Raw genomic sequence first — 13030 nt, 5'->3', positions numbered from 1 at the left:
GTTTAACATCAGAGCAGGAGGGATGGCGATCATAAGCAGCCCCCTCACACACACTCACACACTCCTCTATCAGTCTCTCTCAGGGGGCATCACGGTCTTCCCTTCCCCAGCCGCAGTCTGAGGAGTGAGTTATTTAGTGGTGAAATGATGTGTGTGATGATGAAATGAGAGGCCGTAGATAAGGTGAGATTGCTCTCAGAGAGAAAGAGAAAGAGACGGGGGAGGCAGAGAGAGAGGGACAGAGAGAGAGACCCTGCCCCTGATGTCTTGTTAAAACGTGAGGGATCAGAAAGAACAACAAATGCATTGCGCGCTTCTAAATCCTGCTTAAATCCGCTGGCATGGGCAGATCTAGCAGATAGCCCCGCTGCTGTGCTCGCTGTCTGCAACCACAACACACACATACACACACACACACACAAATACACACACGTACATAAGCACACCCGTGGTCAGTCCGGCTGTCTGGGTTAATGCTTGGCTAACTGGGACAGCAGAGCTGAACCATGTTGACATTTTAAGCCTCAACAAGTCCAGAACAATGATTCAGCCCGTCTGCCCCCCACCCGACCCTCAGCCCCCCATCAGACCGCAACCTCAGCCTATTTTGCTGACCGAGTAGCAAACACACACACACACACACACACACACACACACACACACACACACACACACACACACACACACACACACACACACACACACACACACACACACACATGGCGGGCTGGCATAAACATACACACCACTGCCCAAACACACTGCAAGCTCTCAGTGCACCGCCGCCCCCTCTCTTCACACACACTTACACACGCACACTGGGTCCCCTCCTGTTCCCCCCCCCCACCTTTTGTGAATAAAAGAGAACAAGAGCTGATCTGATTGAGTTGGCAGCAGAGAGCGAGGTGGAGAGGTACAGTAAGGCCAGATGGATTATCTTAATCCTCCGGTGGATGATCATGGCAGAGGGAAGATGAACCAGGAAGCCTTAACCTCCCCACTGACCCCTGCGCACCTCTGAAGTAGAGGCAGCCCAGATATTGCGTCCAAGCTGCGGGGTCTTATATGGACCTCCGAAAAATATGAAAAAAGAATCCGCTGCATTCTTTGGACGTAATCCTATCTGTAGCCGCTCCTGTGGCGGCCATTTTGTGTTTGGCCATCTTGTTTCCCTCCTCGCAAACTTTTGGTATGCTTTGATTCGGCTCCAAGTATGAAAGGGAACTTTTAGAGGATTTGTGTGCCGCTCTGTTGAGTAACACTGAACAATGTCAAGCTGTTGCATGTAGAGATTTTGTGGGGCCAAATTAACTACGCTCTGCTAAAAGCCCAAGCCAGACAAATCTAAACCCATAACTCCTGTAGCTCAAAGTATTAAGACGGCATAAACTATTATTGAATTATGTGGCTGCTTTTTCCAGACTTTATAACGTGTGAGTAACAATTTGTCGCCTTTCTCTCATCCCCCAGGTTTGTGATTGGAAAGGGTCTGGTGATCTACCCAGACATCGGGGACAAGCTGGACATCATCTGTCCCAAGGCGGACCAGGGCAGAGAGTATGAGTTCTACAAGCTGTACCTGGTGAAGAGGGAGCAGGCAGAGAGCTGCAGTACAGTCCTCGATCCCAACGTCCTGGTCAACTGCAACAAGCCCGAGAAGGACATCAAGTTCACCATCAAATTCCAGGAGTTCAGCCCCAACTACATGGGTCTGGAGTTCAAGAAGAACGTGAACTACTACATCACCTGTAAGTTAAAAAACATGATTAATTGCTGATGTTTAGGCTTTTTAACCTTCATTTTACCAGAGGAACCTGACTGAGCAATCTGAATATGAATCTCTGCTTCACACTCAGTTACACACACTCACACCTGGGAGTTTCCAAGTAATCTCTTATTTCCATAGCAACGAGTGGGTCATAAACAAGACGTGCCTTGGTTATGGCCGAGTTGGGTTAGATGTTAAACGCAGAAGTTTTGTCTTTGTTCTCTGTCAGTGAAAAGAAATTGGCAATGCACACTGCACACTTGATTGCTGCTTTCAGACTTGCACTGAACTGTGGATATTTCCCAGAAATTCTCATGTGAGAATACCGAATAAAAAGAATATAAACATCTCAGGATGAAAAAGAGGTGCCATACACGTAGGAGATGCCGACGACGGTGATAATGGTGATAATGGCTGACGGCGGTGTAGATGACTTTGAAGCATGTTTGGTAGAAAAATATCATCCTTTTCAGTATATTTATTCAGGGATTGTACAATTTCGAGGTACTTCACTGAAGTATTACATTTTTACGCTGTACTTTTTGTTAACATGTTTGAGAGTAAAGGATTAGGGTTAGGAGTTAGATTAGGTAAGAAGGCAGCACACCATACGAGGAACACGGGGACAGAGGGGTTAGGGGTTAATATAATTCTACTGGGTTAACATTACTCACAGCTTGCTGAGCTGCTGGTAAAGTATGTTGAGGAGAAGGCGAGGAGGAAGCTCCCACAAGCCCTGCACTACTCTCAGAACAACTTTTAGCGCCACCTATTGTGGTCAGAGCACGGTGGAGCTGGCTGCTAACCCTCCTGCTTCTTTGTCTGGATCTTGGCATAGTCCTGTGCCAGGCTGACGACTTGAGGAAGTCTGTGGGCTACAGTCAATAAAATTAAAATTTAAACCCTTCAGAAAATCAAAGACATATTTAACCACAGATCTTCAACTGGTGATAAATAATGTGTGTCAAAACTGACTCACTGGAAAAATAAGAGGTAAGGCCTCTGGGGGACAGAGAAGCATTCCAGGCTTCAAAGTCAACTTCCCGCATCTGATTGCAGATGTTCACTGCCCACACCCGAAACAAGACGTTGCATGTGATTTGAAGTTTTGAAATATTTAGAGATTACAATCAGCATGACATAAGCATTTACTCTAAACTACTGTAATTGTCTAATTATAGTCTTACCAGCATCAGAATAGGCGTGACGTCCTCCACATCCAATTCATTCATTAGAAACAGGGTGGTGCGACACAAGCAGACTCCATTGTCCAAACCAAGCTTCTTATCTCTGTTACATTGTTTGCATTTGATCTGGTTAGTTTTAGTGTTTCTTAACTTTTTGCAGTAAGTGCATAAAGAACAGTCTTTCTGTTTGGATGGAGAACATAAATGAATCGGTTCACTTTGTAAACATTATTGCCACTGTACCATCATTATGTTATTAATATCATAAAAATTAACGTCTTCCTTCATTTAGACATTACATTGTTGAAGGTGAAGCCTACAAACAATCCCGTGAGCTGCTTCCGCTTCTTTTTATTCTTCTATTGTGTAATGCTGACTCACCTTCCTGATATTGGTCCAAAACTCCACCTTTGTGGCGACACGGAATTTTGGTCCGAGGTCCAACGCACCTTTCACACCTGTTTATTTGGTTTGGACTAAACTGAAAGTCCAAAGGTCTGAACCAAACAAAGGTGTGTGCCGTCAGTTTTCTCTCAGCGTACAAGATTGTTCATTTGTTTTTTGCCAGCTTCTTTCAAAACACCTGCAAATTATAGTTAAAGAAACTTGTCGTGGAAATTTATCATGAGATTTGAAATAATGAGTTTCTCAGACCGGAGTTGCCTTAGAGTTTTAATTATTAGCTCTGCAGAGGGTTACACAGCCAGCAACATGGCTCAGAGTGCAACCATGAGAAGTTAAAAAGGAAGGTTTTTATACAATGTGATAAAATGGGAAACAAAACAGAAAGCAGACAGGACCGTCTGCTGTCTGGCATCACTGTTACAGAAAGAGGAATCAAAACCAGCACACAGTTGCACAAATAAAGATCAACAGGTGGTGGAACTTTGAGGTTGCATCAGCTAAGTGCACAGAAAACAGTCAAAACAGTAGTAAGACATTGATCAGTGGAATTTTCCATTACAAACTCACAACCAAGATGCTGTTATTAGTCTTTAGACTTTTCTGCTTTTCTGCTTTTCATACATATTTATTGTATCACAATAAAGACACAACCAAACTTTAAAGACAACAACCAAATTTTCACTGGTATATGTAAGACGATGGACCTACGAGAACTCAAACGTGCTCATGAAACAAATTAACAGAGTGAACAAAGTTTTAGAAAATATCCCTTTTATTAGATAATAGGTTTAGAAAGACCTTTAAAACTGTGTATTGATGCATGCAAAACACTTTATACCAATACTTTTGGTCATCACAATCCCTTTAATGACATGTCATTATTGTTCACTGAGCTGAATCCACTGGTGTGTTTTGCAGTCAAAAATAAAGCTAATGACAATCTGTAGTTTTTTATAATTGTCAACAAATCCCATGAAATCACCAAAACCAAAGTCCTGGATCGACATGAGAAGTTTTTCTAAAATCGTACCATATGTTGTGGTCGATCCGGCCTGAGGATGTCCTCTCAGCTGGGGGGCTCCACTGCATCCGTAATTGATTCCTCTCTGAATCAATGAAATGATCAGAGTTGATTGAGATGTAATGTCTAAATTATAATGCAACCAGCCGTTCTTTAAGAACTGCTGGCACAGCGAGAAATCAATAGCGTCGCTGCAGGCCAGTTGGAAAAAACCACCACCAGTCTACTCTTATGAAGCCTAATAAATAATATTGTAAAACTGTGACACGATTAACCTTTCAATTTGGTAGAAGAGACATAAAACTCTTAATATATTAACCTCAACACGTGGAATGTCTTATGGATTTACTGCTTCCTTCCATGCTTCGGAGGATATAAAGTTACATCTCTCCTATCTTTAAATAAAAATGAAAAGGTAGCTTCTTTATATATATATATCATCTCCCAGTGAAGGAAAAGTGCACGGCAAATTAAATCTCATATATGTTTTTCTTTTGATCTGCGGCAGTTCAATCGATATTTGCAAACTCTCCCTCAAAGCCATAAATGCAGGGAAGCATGAAGCCGGTGATGTTATCGAGCAACAGGTTTTTTTTGGAGAGGGGGCTCCTGTGGCAAGATATCATATGGACTTATATTTCTTTGAACTTTATTACACCCACATGTATTTAGAAAACACCTTGGGCAATTTTGGCGTCTGCTCAAACTTTCTCCTCGCCGGCTGTTAGCGGGGCTGCTCCACATATTGTCTCCTGATTACATCATAAATATTTTATCTGACTCCGATGACACGCACGTGGGAATGCGTCTTTACAACAGTGGGATCCAGCACCAAAAGCGTAAAGCATCAACTTTACCTTGATTTTGCTTTTTGTACAACACTCCCTTTGTGTCTCCGCTGAATTACAATATTCTTGCTGAGGGGAGTATTGTGCAAGTGCTAGAAACACTTAACACGGACTACATATCATTTCTGTGACTGTGAACTCATAAGAGAGCCGCTCGTAAATCCTTCACAGGGAAGGGAGCTGGTCGTGCAGGATCCGGCCTGATTGTGGATCATTATTAGGCTCGTATACTGTAACGTTCCTCGCGTCAGCAGTAATCGCGTGCAGTATTTGTCTTGGTATTATGTTAATGTTGTTGTCCTTTGCAACAGGAAGAGCTTGCTTTATTTATGCCACTGCAGCCTGTGCGCACACACCGCGACACACTTCATCTATCATTTAGATAATGGCCATGTGTGGATGCTGAATGTGTGTGTTTTTTCAGGAGGGGGGCAGCAAGCACCTATTTTCCTGTCCAATAGAGTCCTCATGTGTGTGTGTGTGTGTATATATATATATATGTGATTGTGTGTGTTGAGGCCCTTTAGGCCAGCTTATCCCCGCCTAGAAGATGTGAGTGTGTTATCCCACCGTCTCTGTTGGGGATGTGGTCCAGTCGGCCAGCAGAGCGGTGTAAATCTCCTCGGCCTATAAAGACCCGGCTTATCTGACCTGATTAACGGCCGAACGTGGCAGACACCGTTGTGAGACGAGAAGAAGATGCATAGGGAGTGGACATTCCACTGAATCTTCCAGCCGCCTTTTTCTCGTCCACCCCCGGTCTCCGCTCGGACTACGCGGCTCCGTTTGTCAATCATCCCCATCCCCCACCTAACTTTAGCTCTTTCCAAGGGGTAGAATAAGCAGCAAAAGGTGTGGGGTAAAGTAAGCAACAAATGGTGTGTGTGTGTGTTTATGTGTCCCGTGCCTTGGTGTCACCGCAGGGGACCCCCGTCCACTCGGTCCCGTCCATCCCGGCCCGACTCTTGACAGGAGTCATGGGGAGGGGACGGGGTTAAAGGTCAAAACTCATGGGTAAGGGGTCACAGAAACACAGCAGGGGGTCAGTAATGATAACCCTGCAGTGCACTGATCTAAATCCCAGAGCCAGCACCAGGTTGTGCTGTCCGTCATCACCCCCAACCCCCTATGTGCACACACACACACACACACACACACACACACACACACACACACACACACATGTATATATACATACATGTTACCGCCCTTCTGTGTATGAGCAGACAAACTGGTTGTATTTCATAGCGTTGTCTAAACACAGGATACAAAATGAGCTGTTTGTGAAGAAAATAGCCGCGCTGTGTTTAGGGGGTTAGTGGCAGGAGAGGAGTGATTTTAGACAGGAGCCTTTTAAGGCAAAAGGAAATATAATGGAGAAAATGAGCAACAGAGTGGGAAAGAAGGGGCACTCACATACATGTATATACAGACAGTCTTTGTCTGCAGCAGAGCCCTAAAAAAGTCCCTCCATTTTCTCTTTCATTTACCCCGCGTTGAAATAATGCTCCATGGCTGCTCGGTGATAGGTTTTCGGTGGTTAGCCGAGCCGGTGAGTCTCTGTTCTATATAAGGGTAAGGCCATGAGGCAGTAAGCAGAGGCAGCCTGTCGCTGTGCACTCCTCTTCCCCCTTGATTTCCTGCGTAGCGGGCAGGGTAAGCCTGATCCTTCCCGACAGCTGTCACTCTCCATCTCAGTGTACCATCGTGGACTCTGACACACATCGACTTCCCCACCAGAATACAACATGCTGCAGCCGAGCACACGCTATCTCACCTCCAGGAAGATTGCCTCGGTGAAATGCATAACGCCCCCTGCTCGCAGCGACCGAGCCAAGTTGTTTTCATTCTCGCTGCTGTCGTTTCTTTGACTTTGCAGGTAAATCCTGTGAAACTTTCTGCACTTTTTTTTTTGCCTGAAAACACAGAGTGACTGATAAGCACTTTAATATTCCAGGATAAATTTGGAATGGAAAAGATCTATTTATTTCCATACTCATTGAAACACGTGCGCTAAACCCAATCTATGAAAAATAATAGCCAGGAATGAATTTGACAAATCGCATTTGACACTGTGGGATGATGTTTGTGCCGCTTACACCTGACAGGATTAAGGTTAGGAGCCATGTTGCATATCACTGACGTTCACACTCCTTAGCGTGGGCTCTTCTTTTGTATCTGTTGTTTTTTCCTCTAACATCCTACACATTATACGCCCCTCAGTCCTAAGGAATCCTCCGTCATTGGCTAATATGCATCCTGCGCTATCTACTTCGTCTTCTTCTTCTTCTCTTGTTTTGACCTTGGGAGAATCGAAGGTCAAGTTTGAAATCCCTGGCCCGGCTGTGGCAGATCACAAGATCCTCCGCTGCCCTACATTTGCGAGGACGTAAACACTGACAGCATATGTGCACACGTGCTCCCACGCAAGTACCGACGGTATTAATGCCAACGAGCTCGAGAACATGAAAACACACAAATAAGTAAAAGCTGTCAAATAAATACAAACACGGGCAGTTCTTGTAGCTCGATTCAAACACCATAACAGTAACCTGATCAGGAAATAGAAGTGTTTTAAGAGTTAACATAAAACGACCACAATTGCATTTGACACATTCGGCACATTTGAAAAAAAGACAAAGGCATTTTGATTGTCAGATTACAGTGCTGTTAATAACTCGCACATTTCTAACTGGCAATTAAATGATTTTTTTTTTTTTCTTCAAGAAATGACAACTGCTCACATGAGGTAACCTCCCCCTCTTTAAAATCACACCGAAACATTTTAATTACAAGCCAGAAACACTGTGCAGGATTTTCCTTGTGCATCAATTATGGACTTCCCCTTGTGTTGCTTGTCATTAGTAAAGAACGGAAGACACCTTGTTTTATTGCTTTAAAAATAACATTTACACAACCTGAACCAATGATGAATCATTGTTGCACACATTTCAATCCATCCTGCCTAAAAATCTGTCCGTTTACATTATGGGATAAAGAAACCTAAAAGATGCGTTTCATCATTTCACTCCCATGACTGTAGAAGTTGTTGTCCACACCTTTAAATGGTTCTATAAACCACTTTACTTACTTTAGTCCCCGTATATTTCGGGTTTTACAAACTAAAACTAAAGACTTTTGAAGTTTGCTGAGGACTAACTCAGAGTAGCTGTCATTGATGTTACCATTTGGACTTTTAAGAGGCTAATCGCGGAGCCTTAACGGATTTCATTTTCAAAGTAAACCCTGCTAACAGGTTGGGTTAGCCCCGGTGAAGCAGCAGCACGGCCGGGGATAAGGAGATTTAACCCCCCCACCCTCCCTCCACTCCCCCCCCACTGTGAGTGAATATGGCCCAGTGTTTATTAGAGTGCCATAGTAATATATGACTTTGTGCTTGCTTTGCAAATCTATCCAGGCTGCCTCTGCTGCTTCCTCCTCTGGATATTTCATTCGGAGAGGGTTAGCAGGCACAGCGTTATTGTCGCTGGTTATTGCCTTTCGTTTATTACAGAGGAGTTTGTTTGGAGTGGGGGTGGAAGGTGGTGGTGGTGCGGGGAGGACATGAGGATTTTCTTGTAGAGGGAGGGCTGTTCACGTGGCCGCACAAGTGAATGGTAACCATTGGTTACGGCTGAACCCCCGCCGCTGCTGAGATGAAGCTGATATATTCATTTATTCATCTCAATTAGTCCACGCCGTGCATCTCCAAACGCAGACACTCATCCTTCCTCGGCTGCGCTCCATACTTATCTTATTAGAATATTTTATCCTGCGTGCAAGTCCTCCCTCGATCCCTCTCCTCGTCTGTGTCATCCCTTTCTCCCACTCCTCAAACCATCCTTTTCTTCTTCCATTATTCTGCTCTCCCACATTTGGAAGTTGTTTGTGTGTGTGTGTGTGTGTGTGTGTGTGTGTGTGTGTGTGTGTGTGTGTGTGTGTGTGTGTGTGTGTGTGTGTGTGTGTGTGTGTGTGTGTGTGTGTGTGTGTGTGTGTGTGTGTGTGTGTGTGTGTGTGTGTGTGTGTGTGTGTGTGTGTTTAGGTGCTGTGGGAAGCCTGTGTTCCAGTCATGTTTGTTAACTGATAGCCTGTCCTCTCAACACACAGACCGCGGGAGACCACAGAGCAAACTCTGCGAAACAACAACACTGTTGATTTCTGTTTTTGCTCCTCGCAGCTAATGCAAACTCATTTGCTGAATGACTCTGTTCTCTGTGAGCAATTTTCAATTGTTGAAAGTAGCTTTTTTTTTTTGTTCCATCTGCTATGCAGAAAACGTCTCTGTGGTTTTGCAGCCCGAAAATAGCTGCAGGCAGAAGAAGAGGAGACATCTTAAGATGAGCTGGAAAGATGCATGTTTGGAGTAAGAGTTCACAGTGACGAGGAAAAGTAAATGTAGGACACCAGAAGATGAGCATCATTGTCCATGAGGCAGATTGTATCGGACAATGGTGCATCGCTGTATATAAAAAACATAAGTGCAGGATAAAACAATGACAGCCCATAATCTAAAACACTCCAGAAACGCATATTTCCCTTTCCATCGGAGATGTCTGAGGTTGTTTGCCCTCTGCTTTGCCAACAACACATATTCTCAGTGTCTTTCTTCTCCGGCCAACAGCTAAGCTCAAATCACAGCTCTCTGTCTGTCAGACGGAGCTCGCTCTCCCTCTCCACCATCCCTAGAACAGTGGTTTCTCTTTTCCAAGGCACACTCTGAAATGGCTTTGTTTTCCGACAACCATTCAGTGGCACCCTCAGCCCGGGTCTGCCAAGAAGTCCGCCTCCCCGAGCTGGAGCCCGGGCCTGTTTACACAAACTCATCGGAGAAATATGGATGTATAATTATAGAGGCTGTTAGTTTTAATGTCGCATCCTCGCTATGGAAACCACTGCATGCTTGGTCAGCTACGATGAGGGGCGGCTGATGAAACCCTGACCAGGGATGGCGTGAACATTTCTGCGGGAAAGGTTTTGGGGGAGCGAGGGAGGAAAAAGGAGCTTCTTGATGGGATCGAATCGGTGCCGAGCAAAGCAAACAAACATGAATCACAAGGCGGTGATAGAGATTGCTGTGGTCGTCCGACGCATAAATACAGAGTCTAAATACTGCACAGCAGGCCGGGACCAAGCCCGTTTCTGTGAATTCAGCTCGGTGGCAAAATGTCTGTGTTCCATTCCAGCTCGACCACAGGCTCACAAACACAGTAACAGGAGCAGACAAACACACAAGAGGCGTGTGTGCGCACAAATACACAGGCATAAATAAGCACAAAGCCACATAAGCAAATTCAAATATATATATATACTTATAAGCTCACACTAGCATGCAAATAGATGCACACAAAAAAACAGGGGATGCGTCTGCAAACGTCAGTCCTCCTCCTCTCTGCCTGCGTAATAGAAGATGCTATATGCTTTGTGCATTTGTTAATGCGCATTGAAGAGAACTAGCTTAGCAGAGCACACCATTCTTTCAGGCAGCAGTTCCATGGGTATGAATGTGTGTGAGTTTGTGCATGTGCAGCGTGATGGATGCTGACTGACACTTCAGGTCTTCAAATGTGTACGTGTTGTGTTTGACTTCAGGCTGCGCCGCCGCCGCGAGCTGATCATTCTGGCGATGGCGATGGAACAATTTTTTCGTCACCGTTGCAAACCCGCAATTTCTTCCTCTCCTCACGTCCCTCTCTCCCCTTTTTCCTTCCTCGACTTAATCCCTCTCTCCTTCCGCCCTTGCCATTCCACCTATTTACACTCCTTCTTAGACCTCGCCCTCCTCTGCCTCCTCTCTCCTGCACAGTGACGGATCCTTCAGGAAATTGTTTCGAGTCTGCCAGACATTTTTGTGTTGTAGCTGTTTATTTGTGCTGGGTGAGGGGGGGTCCGGAGCCTCAGTCTCTCTCCCGGCTCCTGGACTAGAGGTTAAGCTCCCGAACTCTTTCACCGCCCTGCACCAAAACACTCTGATCCTCGATCAGCGTGGCTTTACCGCGTAACCGATACCGGGGATGAGGAGAGAGGAGCACCAGAGAGGATGTAATCAGTGTGTGTGTGTGTGTGTGTGTGTGTGTGTGTGTGTGTGTGTGTGTGTGTGTGCGTGTGCGTGGTGTGTGTGCGTGTGTGTGTGCGCGTGTGTGTGTGCGCGTGTGTGTGTGTGTGTGTGTGTGTGCGTGCGTGCGTGTTTGTCATGTGCGTCAGCTTGCTGGCTTTGTGTGTATTAGGATGTAATCAGCAGCATTTTCTCTGTGGTCTGCTGTGCTCTCTGATTGGGGTTTTGGCGAATAACAGGGGAAGGGAGGAAGAATGTGTCTCTTTTCCTGCTTCTTGTGTTGCAGCCGCGGCCTCGGAGCTGGAGGAGCCTCCGCTGTGGTTTGGGGCTGCGCTCGAAGCTCTGGCGCTTTACACATCAGCTGCATCAAACCCTTCCATCTATTATATATCTGTCTGTCCCTGAGTAACCATGTGTCTCTCAGTGTGTGTGCGTTGTCGCACTGACTTGAGTCCCATGTTGGCTGCAGTCAGCTTTGTTTAGTCGCCCCTATGTTAGCAGGTACAGAGTATTCCCTCAGGGTTTTAGCCACACATGCTCACACATATTCACAATCACACACACACACACACAAGTGCACGGACACAGGGACACACACCTGTGCACTGTCCTCTCTCTCTCCCCCTACTTGCTCTCTATCTCTTCCTTTGTTCCGTCTCTCTTGCAGATTTTGTTTTTTGCGGACAACAGATGGGCCGACATCGACTCTCTCCTCTATGACAAGTACAGTCTCTGTCTCCTGCTCCGTCTCTCACATCTCTCTCTCTCTCTCTCTCTCTCTCTCTCTCTCTCTCCCTGTCCATGTCGCTGACTTGTAATCTCTCTGGTGCTGAAATGTTTTGTCATCTATTTGTTCGGGGCAGATTTCAAGCAAGAAAAAAAATCCTAAACATTGAGTCATTCCAGCCTCTCAAAAAGTGAGGATTTGCTGCTTCCCTCTGTTTTTTATCACTGTGAATTAAATACATTTACCGGTGCTAAGACATTTTGGAAAACATCACTGTGAGCCCTGGGAGAGTGTGATAGCCATTTTTCATTATTGTCTGGCATCTCGCAGACTCAACAATGAGTAAGTTATTCCCAAAAATTATCTGCATGTCAAAATCAGTTAGTGGTAGCTCGACATCTTTCCATTTCTTTCCAAAGTTTCATTAGCCCGAATGCAGATTTTTCCTCTGAGCCTTAACGCCTGCAGTGTACTCGTAGAGATCAACTATTGGGTCTGCGCAGGTTTTTAAATGGAGGTAAACCTGCTAAAAAATGGATGATTGACAGTCACAAAAACCCTGGCTTCTTGCCAGTGTTGCATCTTGCACGATACGAAGACCAAAAAATCGCTGTTGCACGTTGTTCCCAAGATGTAAAAAACACACGTTCATTGCTATTTACGCTGATGTTCGCTGTGCGTCGTGATGTCCGGCCAGAAAAGGTCCATTCTCAGCATCGAGCCAAAACAGAGATGAAAAAGAAATGAGCATGTTCACCCCGAGTTTTCATGCTTCCATCAGTGCGGATAAAAACTTGTGTCTGCTGCAGAGTCATTTGACCTGGGAGTGAGTGCCGATTGTATTTAGTTACTGTGTTTGTGGGTGGGGGTTTTGTGACCAGTGGAAAAGTGGCTGTACTTTGAATACCTCATTGGCTTTGTTTGGCATTACGATATTTGAGCTTCCAAGTGCCGAGCCTGTGGTGAGAGGTCTGTTTGTTTGTTTGTTTCCCATCTTTGATGTGTGTTATTGTGCTGCGGAA

The 13030-nt window shown here is 45.2% G+C and overlaps 1 protein-coding gene across 1 annotated transcript in view; it reads left to right on the top strand.

Annotated features, from left to right (window-relative positions):
- Positions 1 to 13030, top strand: part of efnb1 (ephrin-B1) — a 56222-nt gene that overhangs the window by 22708 nt on the left and 20484 nt on the right. The window contains exon 2 of the mRNA XM_035161143.2: positions 1471 to 1748. Within this exon, the coding sequence (XP_035017034.1) occupies positions 1471 to 1748 (278 nt within the window). The remainder of the gene's footprint in view (positions 1 to 1470; positions 1749 to 13030) is intronic.

This window comes from Hippoglossus stenolepis, chromosome 7 (assembly GCF_022539355.2).
Source record: "Hippoglossus stenolepis isolate QCI-W04-F060 chromosome 7, HSTE1.2, whole genome shotgun sequence".
NCBI lineage: Eukaryota > Metazoa > Chordata > Actinopteri > Pleuronectiformes > Pleuronectidae > Hippoglossus > Hippoglossus stenolepis.
The sequence above is the reverse complement of the archived record's forward strand: the minus strand, read 5'-3'. Positions and strand labels throughout refer to the sequence as shown.